This window comes from Benincasa hispida, chromosome 2 (assembly GCF_027475165.1).
Source record: "Benincasa hispida cultivar pf3 chromosome 2, pf3_genome.v1.1, whole genome shotgun sequence".
Classification (NCBI taxonomy): Eukaryota; Viridiplantae; Streptophyta; class Magnoliopsida; order Cucurbitales; family Cucurbitaceae; genus Benincasa; species Benincasa hispida.
The window spans coordinates 23,931,948-23,946,904 of NC_143479.1; the positions used below are offsets into that span (position 1 = coordinate 23,931,948).

Genomic DNA, 14,957 nt, shown 5'->3' on the forward strand with positions numbered 1-14,957 from the left:
AATTTAACAGGATAAGTGTATGATCCCCTCTTCAAAACCATTTCATAATGCATTAGCTTATGTTTTTTTATGCAAAGGGCATTAGGTTAAGTTTGTTCTAGTGAAATTGATGATTCTCAGATCCATTTTTATCCTTCCCCTTCTCTCATTAATTTCTCTCTATTGGTCCCAATATTTTCAGTGGGCACTTTCATTTTATTTATTTATTTTTTGTGTGTATTTTAAATTACATATCATTCACTCACCTTTTTAGTTTCTCTCAGCATTCATTTACCTTCTCTCTCTTACTTTGAGGGTTTCAAATATATATAAAAGATTTAGTTAATGTAGAAAAAGAGGTGAAAGTTTTACAGTATCATCCAAGAAGGGGATTTATTCTTGCAAAGGGCTTCTATATATTATTAACTTTTCTCATTTGGGTTTCTCCAAAATTGAAAAGACAGAGACATCAGAGACCTTCTTCTTCTCTACTTTATTTTATTTTTTCCTTTCTCTCTTCACACTCTTCTTCTTCTTCTTCTTCTTCTTCTTCTTCTTCTTCTTCTTCTTCTTCACTAAAAAGGAGAGTGTTGTTTGTTCAATTAATTTGCTGTGAACTCATCAAATCCATGGCGGCCAGCTGCATCGATATTGCACCTGAACAACTCTGCTACATCCCTTGCAATTTTTGCAATATCGTTCTTGCGGTACATATATATAACATCTCTTTCTTTTTCTTTCTTTTTTCCTTTTTTGGGGTTAATTTTGGTGTTTTCTAGATCTTGATGGAAACTTGAAAAATGGGGTTTTTCTAGTTTTTCTATTGATGGTTTGTTTAATTTGATTTTTAATTCAGTCAAGTCTCCATCGTTTTTGGACCTTTTTTCTCCTCCTCTTCTTCTTCTGCAGTCAAAATAAAGTCATATATACCTGAAAATTCCTATGAGAGGTAAGAAAAAGAGAGAGAGAAAGATAAATTTGTGTGTTTTTGTTTGAAAATTTTTAATTTAAGGAAAATTATTGGGATTGAAATGTTAGGGAGAAGAGATAATGGAGTTTCAAAAGTTGAAAAGAAAAAAAAAATATAGTCTTGGATGACAAGGATGATGAAGACAAGTCATGAAATGCCTCTTTCTTTTTTTTAAAAATGCCACTCTCTATGAGCCCTTACAACCCACCTGTTTTACCTTAATGGGGAAATCACTAATGAAGATCTCACTTCTAACTTCAAACCCACCCATAAAAATCCCATCTTTTTTGCAACCCATTAAAGAAAAACCCTAAACAAATACACCCTTCTAGGCTTCCATCCTAATATTTTAAAAATAAGAAATAAACCCATAATCCATCCGTTTAAACTTTTGAACATTTTTTATCAAATTCTGCCTCGTAATTGATACTTGAATTATAAAAATTTCAACGAATGTGATGGTGATGATGATAATGATGATGATGATGATGAGCAGGTGAGTGTTCCATGCAGTAGTTTGTTTGATATTGTGACAGTCCGATGTGGTCACTGCACAAATCTGTGGTCCGTCAATATGGCTGCTGCATTTCAGTCTCTTTCTTGGCAAGATCTTCAGGTAACCCTAATTCCCACCTAATTAATCTTTTCATTTTACTTCTATTTTTTTTTTTCATTTTTACAAAATTAATCCATATCTCACCCAGATTCTCGAATTATTATTAATCTTTTAATTTATATATTTTTTTTTTTTAAAAAAAAAAACCCTAATTAATTAGGTAGCTTCCACAGCCGCCATAATCCCATGGTTTAACTCTTTTATCCATCAAGTTTCAACGTTTTCTATGAGGTTTTATTGAGAAATGTTAACCCTTTTTAAATGCCTTTTTCTTTTAGCCTTGTTTTCTTAGATTGTGCTTCTTGGGTTTAGGGTTCTTTTAGGTTTTTGTAATTATTATTTTTCTTTTTTTTTTTTTGGGTTCTAGGGGAGAGAGCTTTCAGCTATTTACCTATATCTATAACTAGGTTTTTGTCATCTACTCTTCCAACACAAACTGCAAACAAAAAAGAAAAAAATAAAAATAATTTTTGGAGATGTGAAAGTTCCTTTTGACTTTGTTTTTGGGATTGAACTGCCAATCTAGGTATTATATGCTTTTATTTTCTAACTGATTCAATCATTTCAATGTTGGAATATTTCCTTCTGAGTTCTCTTATGAAACATCATTTCATAAACAAACTTCCTTCCTTCCTTTCTTCCTCCAATAATACTGTACTTTGTCCCATCCATCACGTAATTCAATATTCCTTTACCAAAGACTCAAAATTCTAACTTAACTATACTCTGGATTGACAATAATAGGTTCCCAATTACAATTTGTATGGAAGTGATTTTCAAGGGGATTTTGGATCAACATCCAAATGTAACAACAATAATAAGATGGAAATTCGAGCACCCACTACAATCCCAACAGAGGAGAGGGTTGTGAATCGACGTCAGTATTATTTCACCTTTTTTTTTCAATTATTTGAAGTGTTATTCATTTACTTTGCTCTGCAAATCTTTAAAAAAAAATAAAAATAATTTCAAATTTTATGAGTTGTTATTATCTTTTTCAGCTCCCGAGAAGAGGCAGAGAGTACCTTCTGCGTATAATCAGTTCATAAAGTGAGTAACCAAAGCCTTCATAAGTGCTTTCTCTATATCATTTCTTTCCAATTTATTCACTAACATTTTTATATTAATTCCTTCGTTATATATTTATATTTTTCACTTCTTAATTATCTTCATTCAACTAGCTTTTAATTACTATATGTTGGGCCTAGTTTGTGAACCAAGAATTGTGCATGGTTTTCATCTTCTTTAATAAACATTCGTAGCCAAATTTCAAAACTAAAAACAAATTTTTAAAAACTATTTTATTTTTTAAGAAATTTTTTGGATCGAGACGTTATAAGGGTGTTAAGGAGGTGTCAAACTTAGTTGACATGTCCTAGTATACCTACTGATCCTTCGATCTCTTCGTAAGTTGACATAAACTTAGCACTCATCATCAATCTCCTCATTCCAATAGTGACCGAATCAATTTTTAAAACTTAAAAAACGACTTGAAAAGTCTGGATTTTGACAACAATCCTAAAAAGTATGTGATTGAAAATTAAAATAAAATTAAAAAAAAAAAATTAATGGGTGGAAGTAAGTAGTGTTTGTAAACTTAATTTTTGAAAAATTAAAAAATAAAAACCGAATAATGATTATCTGAGGAATTTAATTTAATTATGAATGTTGTTATAGAGAGGAAATCCAAAGGATCAAGGCAAGTAATCCTGAGATTAGCCACAGGGAAGCTTTCAGTACGGCAGCCAAAAACGTAAGTTAAAAAAAAAAATTGATGATATAATAATAAATTTTGCATAATAACAATAATAATAATAATGTAGATAATTCTTAATTTTCTTCATAATATATTTCAATTTTGATTGGTTAATTTGATGATCAGTGGGCACACTTTCCTCGTATTCACTTTGGTCTGATGTTGGAAACCAACAATCAAGTGAAGCTAGACGATGTAAGTACTCTTATTATATGCTCTTATAAATTTAATGTAACATGTCACCTATAATTAAACTCATTCAAAATGTGGGGAAAAAAATTATAATTTTAGTCCGTGAATCTTTAAAAGTGTCTAATAAATATCCATAAATTTAAATTTCATATCTAATAGAACCCTAATTTTCACTTCTCTGTTTAACAAAAAGAGATACATGAATTTAGCTCAAGAACTAAATATGAAAATTCGAAATTAGTTGAAGGACCACATAGACAAAAACTTGAAACTTGTAATTTAAACTTTTGAATTTTTTTTTTTTTTTTTTTTTTTGGTTATATTTGTTGAATTTAATTCAAACTAAATATGCATTTCATATTGTTTAATATATATATTTTTTTGGTATCAGGGTTCTGAGCGTTTAATGACAAGGGCTGCAGTATTAAACAAATGAGTAACTGATATGAATGAAGTTGCTGCCTTTTTTTTTCACTTCTTATTAGTTCTGTGACTTAATTTCTACTGCCTTCTTTTTTTTCTTTTATTCCATGAAAACAAAGGCTAATGACTTGAATTTGTTGTTTAAATTCAAGTGACAATTATTATAATATCCATCTTTGTGTTGCACTATTTAATTCCACTATATTATAAAAGGAAAATGTATGACTTGAAAAATGCCACAATCTCTACTAATTTCTCAATATCAAGTTAATTTTTCAGCCAGAAAATTATGCTTTTGGGATCAATCAGCTCCATTCTAGATAACATTTTGTTTGAGTTTTTAGCATTTGGAGGGAAGTAAATGGGTTAGGCATTGGATGATGCAAAAGGCATATCAATATATATGTATGAACTTGTGTTATGTAGTATTTTACGAACATTATTCTTCAACCCCTTCTTTACATATAGTTGATCAAAACAAGTAGAGAGTTTGCCTTATCAAGATGACTAACTAATAATGCAGGTAGATATTATACGCATGGACACGAGAGAGTTCGAGCTTCTGACTAAATACCAATTTAATTAGGTCGAAGTTGGTCTAACTAAATAAAATCTTTAATACCAATATCATTCAAATTATCTATATTCATTCTAACATATCATTCAAATGAATATGTGTAGTGTCCCAATGCATGTGGATGGAAAGTCAATTGGTTTTGTTTTTACATATATGATTTAACATGTTACTTAGCATTCATATAGACAAGTGGCATAATTCTTGCAATCCCTTTCTTTCAATTTTTCTTTTCCCAATCAAGTAAAAAGGGGAATGTGGAGCGAGATGGACTCTTCATCCCCCATATATAATATTGTGGGGTATGAAAATTACTACTAATCCATGATGTGATCATTCAAGCCTTAACATATACAAGTCTCTCATCTTATTAATTACATAATCAGTTGGTAAATTTAACTGGGTAGATTACAATAAATTTAATATAATAAAAGTATAATTACTTTAATGAATTCATTCCATTATTGCATGTCACATACATCTATTCATGTGTAGTTTCGTTTTAGTGATAAAGACAATAAACCCTCTACATATCTCTACGTTAGTATGATATTATCCACTTGAAAATAAACCTCATCCAATAAAGATAATTGTGTCATCATGTTTATATATCATAGATATATATTTATCTCTTCCCTAATCGACTTTGTTTGTATCTCACATTTAACGCAAAGCTTTTGCTTGTAGAAAAGCCGTAATGATATCTCTCTTTTGAATTTGAGATATGATAAGAGTGTTAAAGAAGTGTGGAATTGACATTGTTGTGTTACCTAAGATGACGGTAAAATATATATAGTTTGAAAATAGGAAGGGTGGGGAAAAAGATAAAAGGGAAGGGGAAAAGAAGGGAAAGGGAAAGATGTTTCCTTTTGACACACAAAAAGCAAAGTTTATCTAAGAAAAGATTTTATATGTCCAAACATATAGCATAGACTGCATGCAGCTATGGCCATAATTAACCTCCACCCACTGTCAAAACACACACAAAAGTAGATCATGGACCACAATATGTGTATATATATATATATTTCAAACACTCAAACTTTCCCTTTTCAAATATTTCTCAATTTAATAGTTAAAAAAAGAACCACTAACTAAAGGTACAAAATAACAGATATGAATCTTTTTCAGATTCAAAATCAAATGCCCTTGTTTCATTTTTATTCAAACCATTGACTGATGCCCTTTTTGGCTGCCTAACTCTATTGTTTACCAAAGTAAAATGTGTCACAATTAATGATATAGAATTATATTTCTAAACACATGGGTTAATGGAGTTCAAATGGAGGAGACATTAAATTTTAGGTTAAAATACCATTTTGACTGCTATTTTTTATTTCACTTTTAACAAATTCACAACTTGATGTTAATATATGATGGGTCCGAAATTTTATATCATAGGGGATAAAATTCATATAAAGTTCAAATATAATTATAATCCCTAAACTTTTAAGTATATGTACCAACATGGTCTCTAAACTTTAGAAAATATTGTCTAATAGGTTTTTTAGATTTGTTTCTAATAATATATCCTCCAATTTCTAATTTTAATTTATGTCTAATATGTCTCTAAATTTAAAATTTTATGTTTAATAAGTCCTTAGTCTATTCAATGTTTTTAAAATTATATCGAAAAGATATAATTAATTTTAAAATTAACATTTATGTTTAATAAAAAAATTAATTTTAAAATTTTGAAGATGTTGAAAATTTATTAGATACAAAATTGAGAATTTAAAAAATTATTAGACATTTTTGTAATTCAGAAACTTATTAAAAGAAATTAAAAATTTATAGACTTATTAAATGCTTCTTTAAAGTTCAAATTTCCTTTTTAAAAAGATTAGAACCGTCTATTGATATAATTTTAAATGCGCTGATATATAATATTTAGGTTTACTGTGAAGAGAAAAAGTCGTTTGCTTCAAGTAATAATGATTGTAGAGTTATAATAAATTATTATGAAATAATCTAAGCAATATAATGAACCTTGAAATATTTTACATGGTTCTTTAAAAATTAAATTAAAAAATTTTATGCTTCCTAAAATAATCTACTAAACTAATATTTGTTCATTTGAGTGTCTATCTATATTTATATTCAAAATTTGAAAAATGAGTATTAAAAATCTCCAAACCTTTTTTTTTTCTTTTCTGCAAAAATGAACTAAAATAAAACATAAATTATATATTTAAAAAAATTAGAAGGTTTTAAAATTAATAATTAAATGTATAACATTTTTTAGAAATTGTAAATATAGTAAAATTTATTAGTGATAAACTATATTGTTGATAAATTCCTATTAGTGATAGACTTTATCGCGGATAGACTTCTACTAGCAATATGATCTGTTATTCATAGACTCTAGAACTAGATTTAAATTTTGCTATATTTATCATTTTTTTTTTCATTATGCTATATCTACTAATACTTTAGGCTTGGTTCCTAAATTTATAACTACTCCATGGAGCAACTTATTTTTGTATGTATACATTTATAAGAAGAATAATTTCAAGTTAAATATATTCGAATTACATAATTTGGAGAGAAATCTTAGTAAATGAATGTTAATTAACAAAATGATATAACAAAGTCTGAAAATAAAAGAATTAAACGATATTAATAATAAAAAAAATGAAAACTTGGCAAAAAAAGATGGTCTCTAACTGATACATGCAATTATGTTTGGAAGTGATTTTAAAATGGTCAAAATAACTATTGTTTTTTTTTTTCAAAATCACTCGAAAAGTGATTTTATTCCTTGAAGATCAATTGTAATATTATGAAAAATATCTACACGTGTAAAATTAAATCTTAAATTGATTTTAAGTGATGAAAGTTATATTTCAAAGTGATTTTAAATGAGAAAAAAAGTTAGTTAAACCATTTTCAAATTGTATTCCAAACATATAATGGATAAAAACCATAATAATTAGTTAAGGTGATAAAATTAAGAGGTTGGAAGGAAGAGGGGAAAGAAAGAATTAAATAATAATCATTGAATGTCCTAGGGATCTTCAAGTGGTTGGCAATGAATGTAGGGATAGATCACAAGCTGGCTGTCAAAAGAAAGAAAGAAAATTAGAAAAAGACATGAGAAAAAGAGTATAGAGTGGAGCAGAGGTAGCGGTGGTGCAGCCAGCAGCAGCTGCGGCCGCTGCCACTGGGCGGTTCTCTGCTTCAGAAAATTTAACCCCAAACAAAAGAAAAAAAGAAAGGCCTTTCTGACATTTAGAATCTGAAACGTCACAATCATGTCTGCTCCGCATTCATTTCACTTCCATTGTCATTTCAATCTCTCTCTGACTTGCTTCCCCACAATCCCAATCCCCCTTCTCTTCCGCACTCACTCACTCACTCACTCACTCTACAAAATTTCTATCCCTAGAAACCCTAAAGAACAGTTCATGATGCTTCAAAGATGGGGGAAATGTGGTGGGGACCCTCCACCATTTCTTCCTTTTACCTGTGATAGGAGGGAATTACTTCCTCGTTACCTGCAATATATTACAATATTACACCAACATGTGATTTCAGGCCATAACTTACTTGTTTCTTTCATCTTGTGATTTGGAGCCTGCCACGTGGACTTGTTCTTGTCCTATGCTCTTCTTCCTAGCCTGTCATCCAATCAACTATCTACTTCGCTCATTCATGGATAGGAATTAGGATATAGGTATCCCATTCCCTTTTCCCAGAATTTTTTCTTGGAATTCTTCGGGATTCTGCATCAAAAACACTTCACATGTGAGAAACTACTTCCCCCCTTGGTTCAGAGGAGGTTCTCAACATCCAACCAAACAGAACTTTGTTTTAATCAGGAATCTTGTTCTCACTTAATGATGTGACACTTTGATTAATATTTAAAACTAACGTTCTTACATGAAAACTAAAGCATTACTTTGATACCATCATCATGAATGGAATGGGAAAATATACATAAAAGAAAGCCCTCAACAACTGGCACAGAAGCTTTTCTGATTTTGACTGAATTTGCAATTTCCTATTTGTTTTTTGTTTTTTTTTTGTTTTTTTTTTTTTCTAAAAAAAAAGGTATTTGCCACAAGTTTCTTTCCAAACTATACTTAACAAGTCTAATCAGTTAGCAACAAACTGCATCTTTCCCAACAGAACCAAAGTGAAGTCTTGTATGATCATTGGATCCGAAGCTGAACTTAATATTCGAGGTTTCATTACTGATTGTATCGCTGTTTGTTGAAGGGAATGAGAAAACAAGGGTACGGCTGGACTTCTTTGAGCCAAAGCTGTATGAGGGAACTGGAGTCTCAGGCTTCAGTAATAGTGGCTGACTTCCCCCAAGGCTAGTTGATGGAAAGATGGATGGTGTTGGTGGTTCTGAGAGCATTCCCGAGGATGCACCGGAAACAGGGAAAGTAAACGCCGAACCACTATCAGAAGAGAATGCCCATTTTGACTCAGGCTTGTTGATGGTAATGGATGGAAAAACAGGTTTGCCTCCAAGGGAAGGGGAAGGCTTGATTTGAGTCCCCACTTCGGATCCAAGAGCTGGAACGGGAACGGTCTTTGGAGCAACCTGCCCATAAATTTAACCAGAAATTAAGGACTCTTCAAGCTTATGCTAATAACTTCAAAATATATGCACAATAAACATCCGTAAGTCAGTCAATAATACAATAACGAATTAAAACCAATTGCAAGGTTGCAATGATACCTTAGGTGACGAGCTACCAATATTTAAGCCTGCATCATCCTTGTATTTTGATTCAGCATTGCTAAGTCTAAACTTCAGACCGGAAGGATTTTGGATTGCCCCATCATAATTTCTGCCGGCACTCTCCTTTGGAAGAATCGTGGACATGGTTTCTCCCTTGTCGGTCAATTGGGGGTGACAGTTCTGATCTACTTTGTTTGACTTTTGGTGAGAATATAACTCTGCGGTCAGATTACTGGCTTCATTTGACTTGACCGTTTGTACATTAGAAGATGGGGTTTTCTTCCATTCAATTGCTCTCTTTAACTCTTCGGTCTTTTCTTTAGGTGTAGGTGGGTTTCTAGTAATATGCTCTAGGATTGTCCTAGCAACCTGACTGGACTGTGGACGGACAGTCAGAGGACTCGACTCAGAGCTGTTGTTTACCACTGATTTTGATAGAGGAATGATGCTTGCTCCTCCAAGTTCCAGATTCTTCTTCATATCAGGTAAAATGCCTTCCGAAGTATTGGAGTTCTCTACCTTCATCTCTGGTTGTCGGTTTGGATAGAAGTAAGCAGATCGTCTGGAATTAGTAACTGCAGATGCTGTATGCCGAAGCCTATGAATTGGTCCAGTGGAACCGATTGTCTCATCTAATGGATCGTTGTTTGATGTCATCTATATCGATAAACAGAAAAAAATAACAATAGATGTAAGAACGTGCAGGGACTTGATTTTGGCATCAATACAAACAGCTATTAAGTACCAGCAGCGGATAATGCCCAAGAATCAATAATGCAATATTCAATCTCGAAAGTTGTCTTAAGAACTTATGTAGAATTAGATATTCAAGCACTACAAAATGCCCCAGAACTTTAAGCTCCTCCTGAGAATGAGTAAACCAATAATTAAAAAGTAAACCACAACCTATAGGCACATGGATTCGGAAACTCTTGCAGCCAATTCATTAAATTCAAGAGTTAGGATGAAAGATCTCAACCACCTAACTTGGTTTATATCAGGGTTATTCCAAAACAAAACTATGCTTGGGCTTGATATGGCAGCACAACAGCAACAACCATAGCAAGCATTTTAACAAAGGTACCAAGGAAATGGATAAAACACTAGCTCAAGATACATCCTACCAGCAAGGGCATGAAGGAAACAAAAGATCAAGGATAATTGAAACATTCTGGACAAAGAAAGGATAATTGAAGAAGAAGAAGGATGAAATTTTAAGTATATTTTTTCCCTAATTTGCCTCCAGATTTTTCGAAATTAAAATAGTACAACGAAATTAAAATAGTATATTTTTGGAGTTCGAATGTAAACTTTACCATCCCTAACAAAAATATCTACCTCTTGTTCTCTACCCTGTAATGCATACATACACAAAAAGGATACTGCAGTTCTCTTATAATATTTCAGATTTTATTCTTGCTAAAATGATCGGTTTTTACACTACCTTTACCTAAAAATTCCTACGCATTGGGGACAAATTAAAATATTGAGAACTGAAGCTCAATGTAAATGTTACAAAAGAACTTCTCAACAAGAGTTCCTATGGACATATTATTGGCTTTTAGTCACTGAGTGCTTAATCATAAAAGAAATTACAACGTTTGGTCTGTTGGCAATGGCTAATGATAAAATAAATTACCAGAGAATGTGCTGGTGTTCGTGACTGCTGCCAGAGAGGTGATGGTGTATTCACAAACTTTTGGGCATCTCCTTGCAAATGAGTTAGCTGTTAACGTGCAGGAGTGGTTAATACAGGTTGCTTACTGTACATACACTATGTACAGTAATTGAGGACCATATCCACATACCTTGGACTTGGACTTAGAAAAGATACTCCTAGAATATGGAGTCCGAGGGAAACTATGCAGACCAAATCTACCTCCTCTCTGACCTCTTGGAGTTAAATAACCACGTTGACTTTCAGACATGGCACCAGGCCAACAAGTTGATGGATTGGGGGACATCGATGGAATACAAGGCTTGGATATTTGATGATCACCATGAAGCAAACCCCTCTCATCATCTGGTATCTTGTCAGAGAGTAAGCCTGGTTCATATTTTCGGTTGCTCATGTATGCTCTTGCAATATCCACAGGTGATGCTCCAACGTCACTAAGTTTCTGCTAAAGTACACCCAATGCTGAATATTAGAGGCAGAATAAAACGTGAATAACAATCTCTAAACAGTGAACAAACATTGAAGACTTTGGCAATGAAAATTTGCAGATTCTTGTAGGAATCCCCATCCTAGACCTTTAACTTCTTATTTTCCTATTGACTTTCTGACATTAACCAAATTACCATATTCCCAACATGATTCATTTTATTATTTTGAATAATGAATGTCCCCTCAGCAGTTCAGCACTAGTTTTACAATTTGATATTCAGAGTATCTTCTATATAATTTAATTTAAGAAATAAGAAGAGTACTACTAAAACAATAACTTGCATAAAAATATAATATGAACAACCTAGTCAAGTAGTAATCATGTAGCAATGGATAAGGCATTCAGTTTGATCTAGTTTTTGACCATTCCAAGACTGAACCAATCTCCTTGGTGTTTTATACATTATACTATTGATGAATACAAAAATAGTTACCTCTAATGATTTTTTGTTCTTCAAATTTATATATTTTTTATTTAATTATTTAAAAAGAAAGGGAAAAAAGGATTTTAAGAAAAAAAGGAAAAGAAAAAAGAACATAAGATATCGTGAAAATGGAATAGATACTCCTACAATCACATCAATGGTTGAAATAACAACGCAAATTGACAAATTGACAGACATTAGACCACCAAATGTAAAGGAAGTTCCAAGTTCATAACAGCCATGAAACATTTACTTTACTTATTTTCTACAGAAACTAGTCAAGGATTCACCCTACTGACCGATGAATGTGGATGAGGAGTTAAATTTCCCCACATAGCTCTCTCCAAATCTTCTTGCTTTCCTTCACAAGGCATTTTTAGAACTCTATTTGCAGCAGATGGCTGCTCAACTTGTTTTTCAATGCTCCGTGGTGGAAATGTATTGTCTTCCACTTTACTAGAAGGTTCAAGAGCCCTTGATTGTAGTATCTCTAATAAATTACTCACTTCATCCCTGCATAGTATAGCAGCCAATTAGAGAAATCCACTACTCAAATTGGCTATGTGGCCGTAGAAAATGTAATAAGAGGATCAAAAAAGACATAAAGACATTGTACCACCTACCAGTTTGTGGTAGAACACCAATATTGGACATAGAGGTGTTGCACCACTACCAGTTTAGACTCAGAGCCAGTGCTAATAAATATGATTAGAAATGAAATTATTAAGACTACAGACTTATATATGGACATTTGACTATCCTTTGGAGGTAACCTCAGAAGCAAATAACCTATTTATTCATAGCAGGCAAAAGTACTTCCACCATGGAATCATGATTAAAATAAGTTCTTAAAACAAGTTCCTTCACAACAGTGTTCCATCCCATTGCATTTCAATGAGGAAACATTCAACTAAAGTATGTGATGAAAAAAGTTAAAGATGAACGCAATGCAGTTTGCAGAACATGTTCATGTCTTACATGTTGTGGACACTTAGATACTAGTCAAGCATGTGTCAAGACTTGAGATTGTTGAGCAATTCTTAGAACCTTTTTTTTTAGATAATCAACATAAAAAAAGGGGAAAAAACGAATAAATTTTAAGAAAGAAATGTATTTAACATGTTATTTAAGCATATGATTGAATAAACATAATTGTACCATAAGGAATTGCACAGATAGGTATGCGCAATTGGCTTCTTCAACATCTTTAAAATATTGCATATTATATCACTTTTAAATTGACTTCCAAACACCAATATTGTAGACTTAAAATGAACTTTTTGTCTGAAAATTATTGAAGGATGTAAGTCCTTGTCATCTCTCTGTCTAAATATGTTAGAAAATGAGTCATCATATCTATATCAATATGGATCTTGTCCACGTTCATGTTTTTTGGACAATAAGTGACACATCACTTTGTCTGATAGAACAGAAGAAATGGTCAAGCTCTGCAATTTACCTTGAAAATGTTTTTTCTTGAATCCATTTTTCAACATCAAATGTTCTATTCCCAGCTAATGTATCATTTACTCTGTCCTTTTGGCAGCCATTAAAATCAGAATTGTTCTCTGATCTATTTGCCTCTCCACTAGGACCAGGTGATCCAACTAAGGTAGATACCTCTGGCTGCAAGAAATGAACCAAAATGTACGTTAATGAATCACATTACTGCATGCATGTAATTTTTCAAATGAAAAGTAAAAATGTAAAGTTGAATTAAATGAAAACAAAAACAGGACATGGGAAATCATCCCCGTGGGTGTTAACCAAAAAGAATAAATAAGCAATGTGATTTTGTAACTCCAAGCTATCAGGATCAATGTGAGAATATTGCTATACAGGAAAGGGAAACAAGAGAAAAAAAAATACACCAGGTAAATAAAATTGTAAATAGTAAACTATTAGATTTCTTGCAGATAACTAATATCAACAACATCAGACTAAATGTCAGTTTACTCGATCAATAACTTCAACTGGCAGCCAAGCATGAGCGCACTAGCAAGGTCAAAACAGTTATAAGTGGCTGTTAAGAGTAGGTAATTCTTGCCCTGTGACTTTATTTCCATAGACTTCTATATCATTTAATGATAGAAACCAAGTTAGCACTTTTGGATATCGATTGTTCATCTGTCTGTTACCAAAGCAATACCCGGATATTCATTTGCAAGATGGCATAAATTGTAACCAAAACAAAAAAAAAAGGAACTACATTTACATTGTGGGGTTCTTCTTCTCCAGAGACGTTATCCTCCACCTCTGCCTCCACCTTATCTGCTCAAAGAGAATTCATCATCATCAACTAATCTTACTAGAGAATGAGAACATTCTCTGGAGTCTGATGTGAACAATATCTATTAGATAAATGCAAGCAGCATGGCAAAAACATAGCTACAATACTTTCACTGATGTGCATTAGAAAAATTGCTTTGTAAATGCAACAAGATGTTTACTAAGGGAAAAAATTAGAGACCTCGCTACTCACTCTACTAGTCACTACCATCAGAAAAGCCATCAATTTCCCCAAATGCCGAGTACTAAAATAGAGAGTACAAAAAGGATATTGATTTCAACCAAGATAATGCGATGTCCAAAACCCTAAGCAGTTGGCAGTAGATAAAGAATTTAACGAGAGAAAATTGGGGAAGAACGCAAATGACCTTGATCTACGTCTCCGGGAGACGGAAGGGCATTGGAGGGCAGTGGTTTCAAGAACAAATAGGGAAGCAGTCGGGTGGCGCCGTCGGTGATGAGCCGGTAGGCCGGATCAACGAGCTTCGAAAGCCAGCGCCTCTGCGATTGGTTATGCAGCGGGCGAGCGTAAGGCGTCGGCGGCGGCTTTCTTGTGGTTGGCTTCCTAACTTTTCCTCCGACTCCTCCTCCGCCGTATGGTGCGGATGATGTTCCTTCCTCAGCGCTGTCCATGTTTCCTCCAACACACGTGCTCCGCCTTGGGCGTCGGCGACTCGCAGTAAGAGCACCGTCGACTATTTTTCGCTTCTTTTTCTCTTTGAAAATACGTCCACTCGACTTTGTTGCGACGACTGCGATCCCATTAGCCGCAATCTTCAACCTTCCCTTTTATTGCTTCTTGAAACGACTTGTCGTCAAATGTGCAACGAAATAATCATATGTCGTTCTCTCTAACCACTATCCACACAC

General features: G+C 32.9%; 2 protein-coding genes across 2 annotated transcripts; one reads left to right on the forward strand and one right to left on the reverse strand.

Moving 5' to 3' along the window:
* The first annotated feature begins 228 nt into the window (after positions 1-228).
* YAB5 (plant-specific transcription factor YABBY family protein) lies at positions 229-4,170 on the forward strand. Its single transcript, XM_039022797.2, has 7 exons — positions 229-686; positions 1,446-1,565; positions 2,310-2,442; positions 2,567-2,615; positions 3,243-3,318; positions 3,448-3,516; positions 3,905-4,170. Exons 1-7 carry the CDS (start codon positions 609-611, stop codon positions 3,947-3,949), a joined length of 570 nt encoding a protein of 189 aa, XP_038878725.1. The 5' UTR covers positions 229-608; the 3' UTR covers positions 3,950-4,170.
* A 4,166-nt stretch (positions 4,171-8,336) lies between these two features.
* On the reverse strand, positions 8,337-14,957 carry LOC120071434 (nucleoporin-like protein). Its single transcript, XM_039023717.2, has 8 exons — positions 14,456-14,957; positions 14,014-14,069; positions 13,258-13,424; positions 12,098-12,311; positions 11,015-11,326; positions 10,846-10,932; positions 9,204-9,863; positions 8,337-9,065 (listed from the first exon to the last, which is right to left on the reverse strand). The coding sequence occupies exons 1-8, from the start codon at positions 14,718-14,720 to the stop codon at positions 8,613-8,615; spliced, it is 2,214 nt and encodes a 737-aa protein (XP_038879645.1). The 5' UTR covers positions 14,721-14,957; the 3' UTR covers positions 8,337-8,612.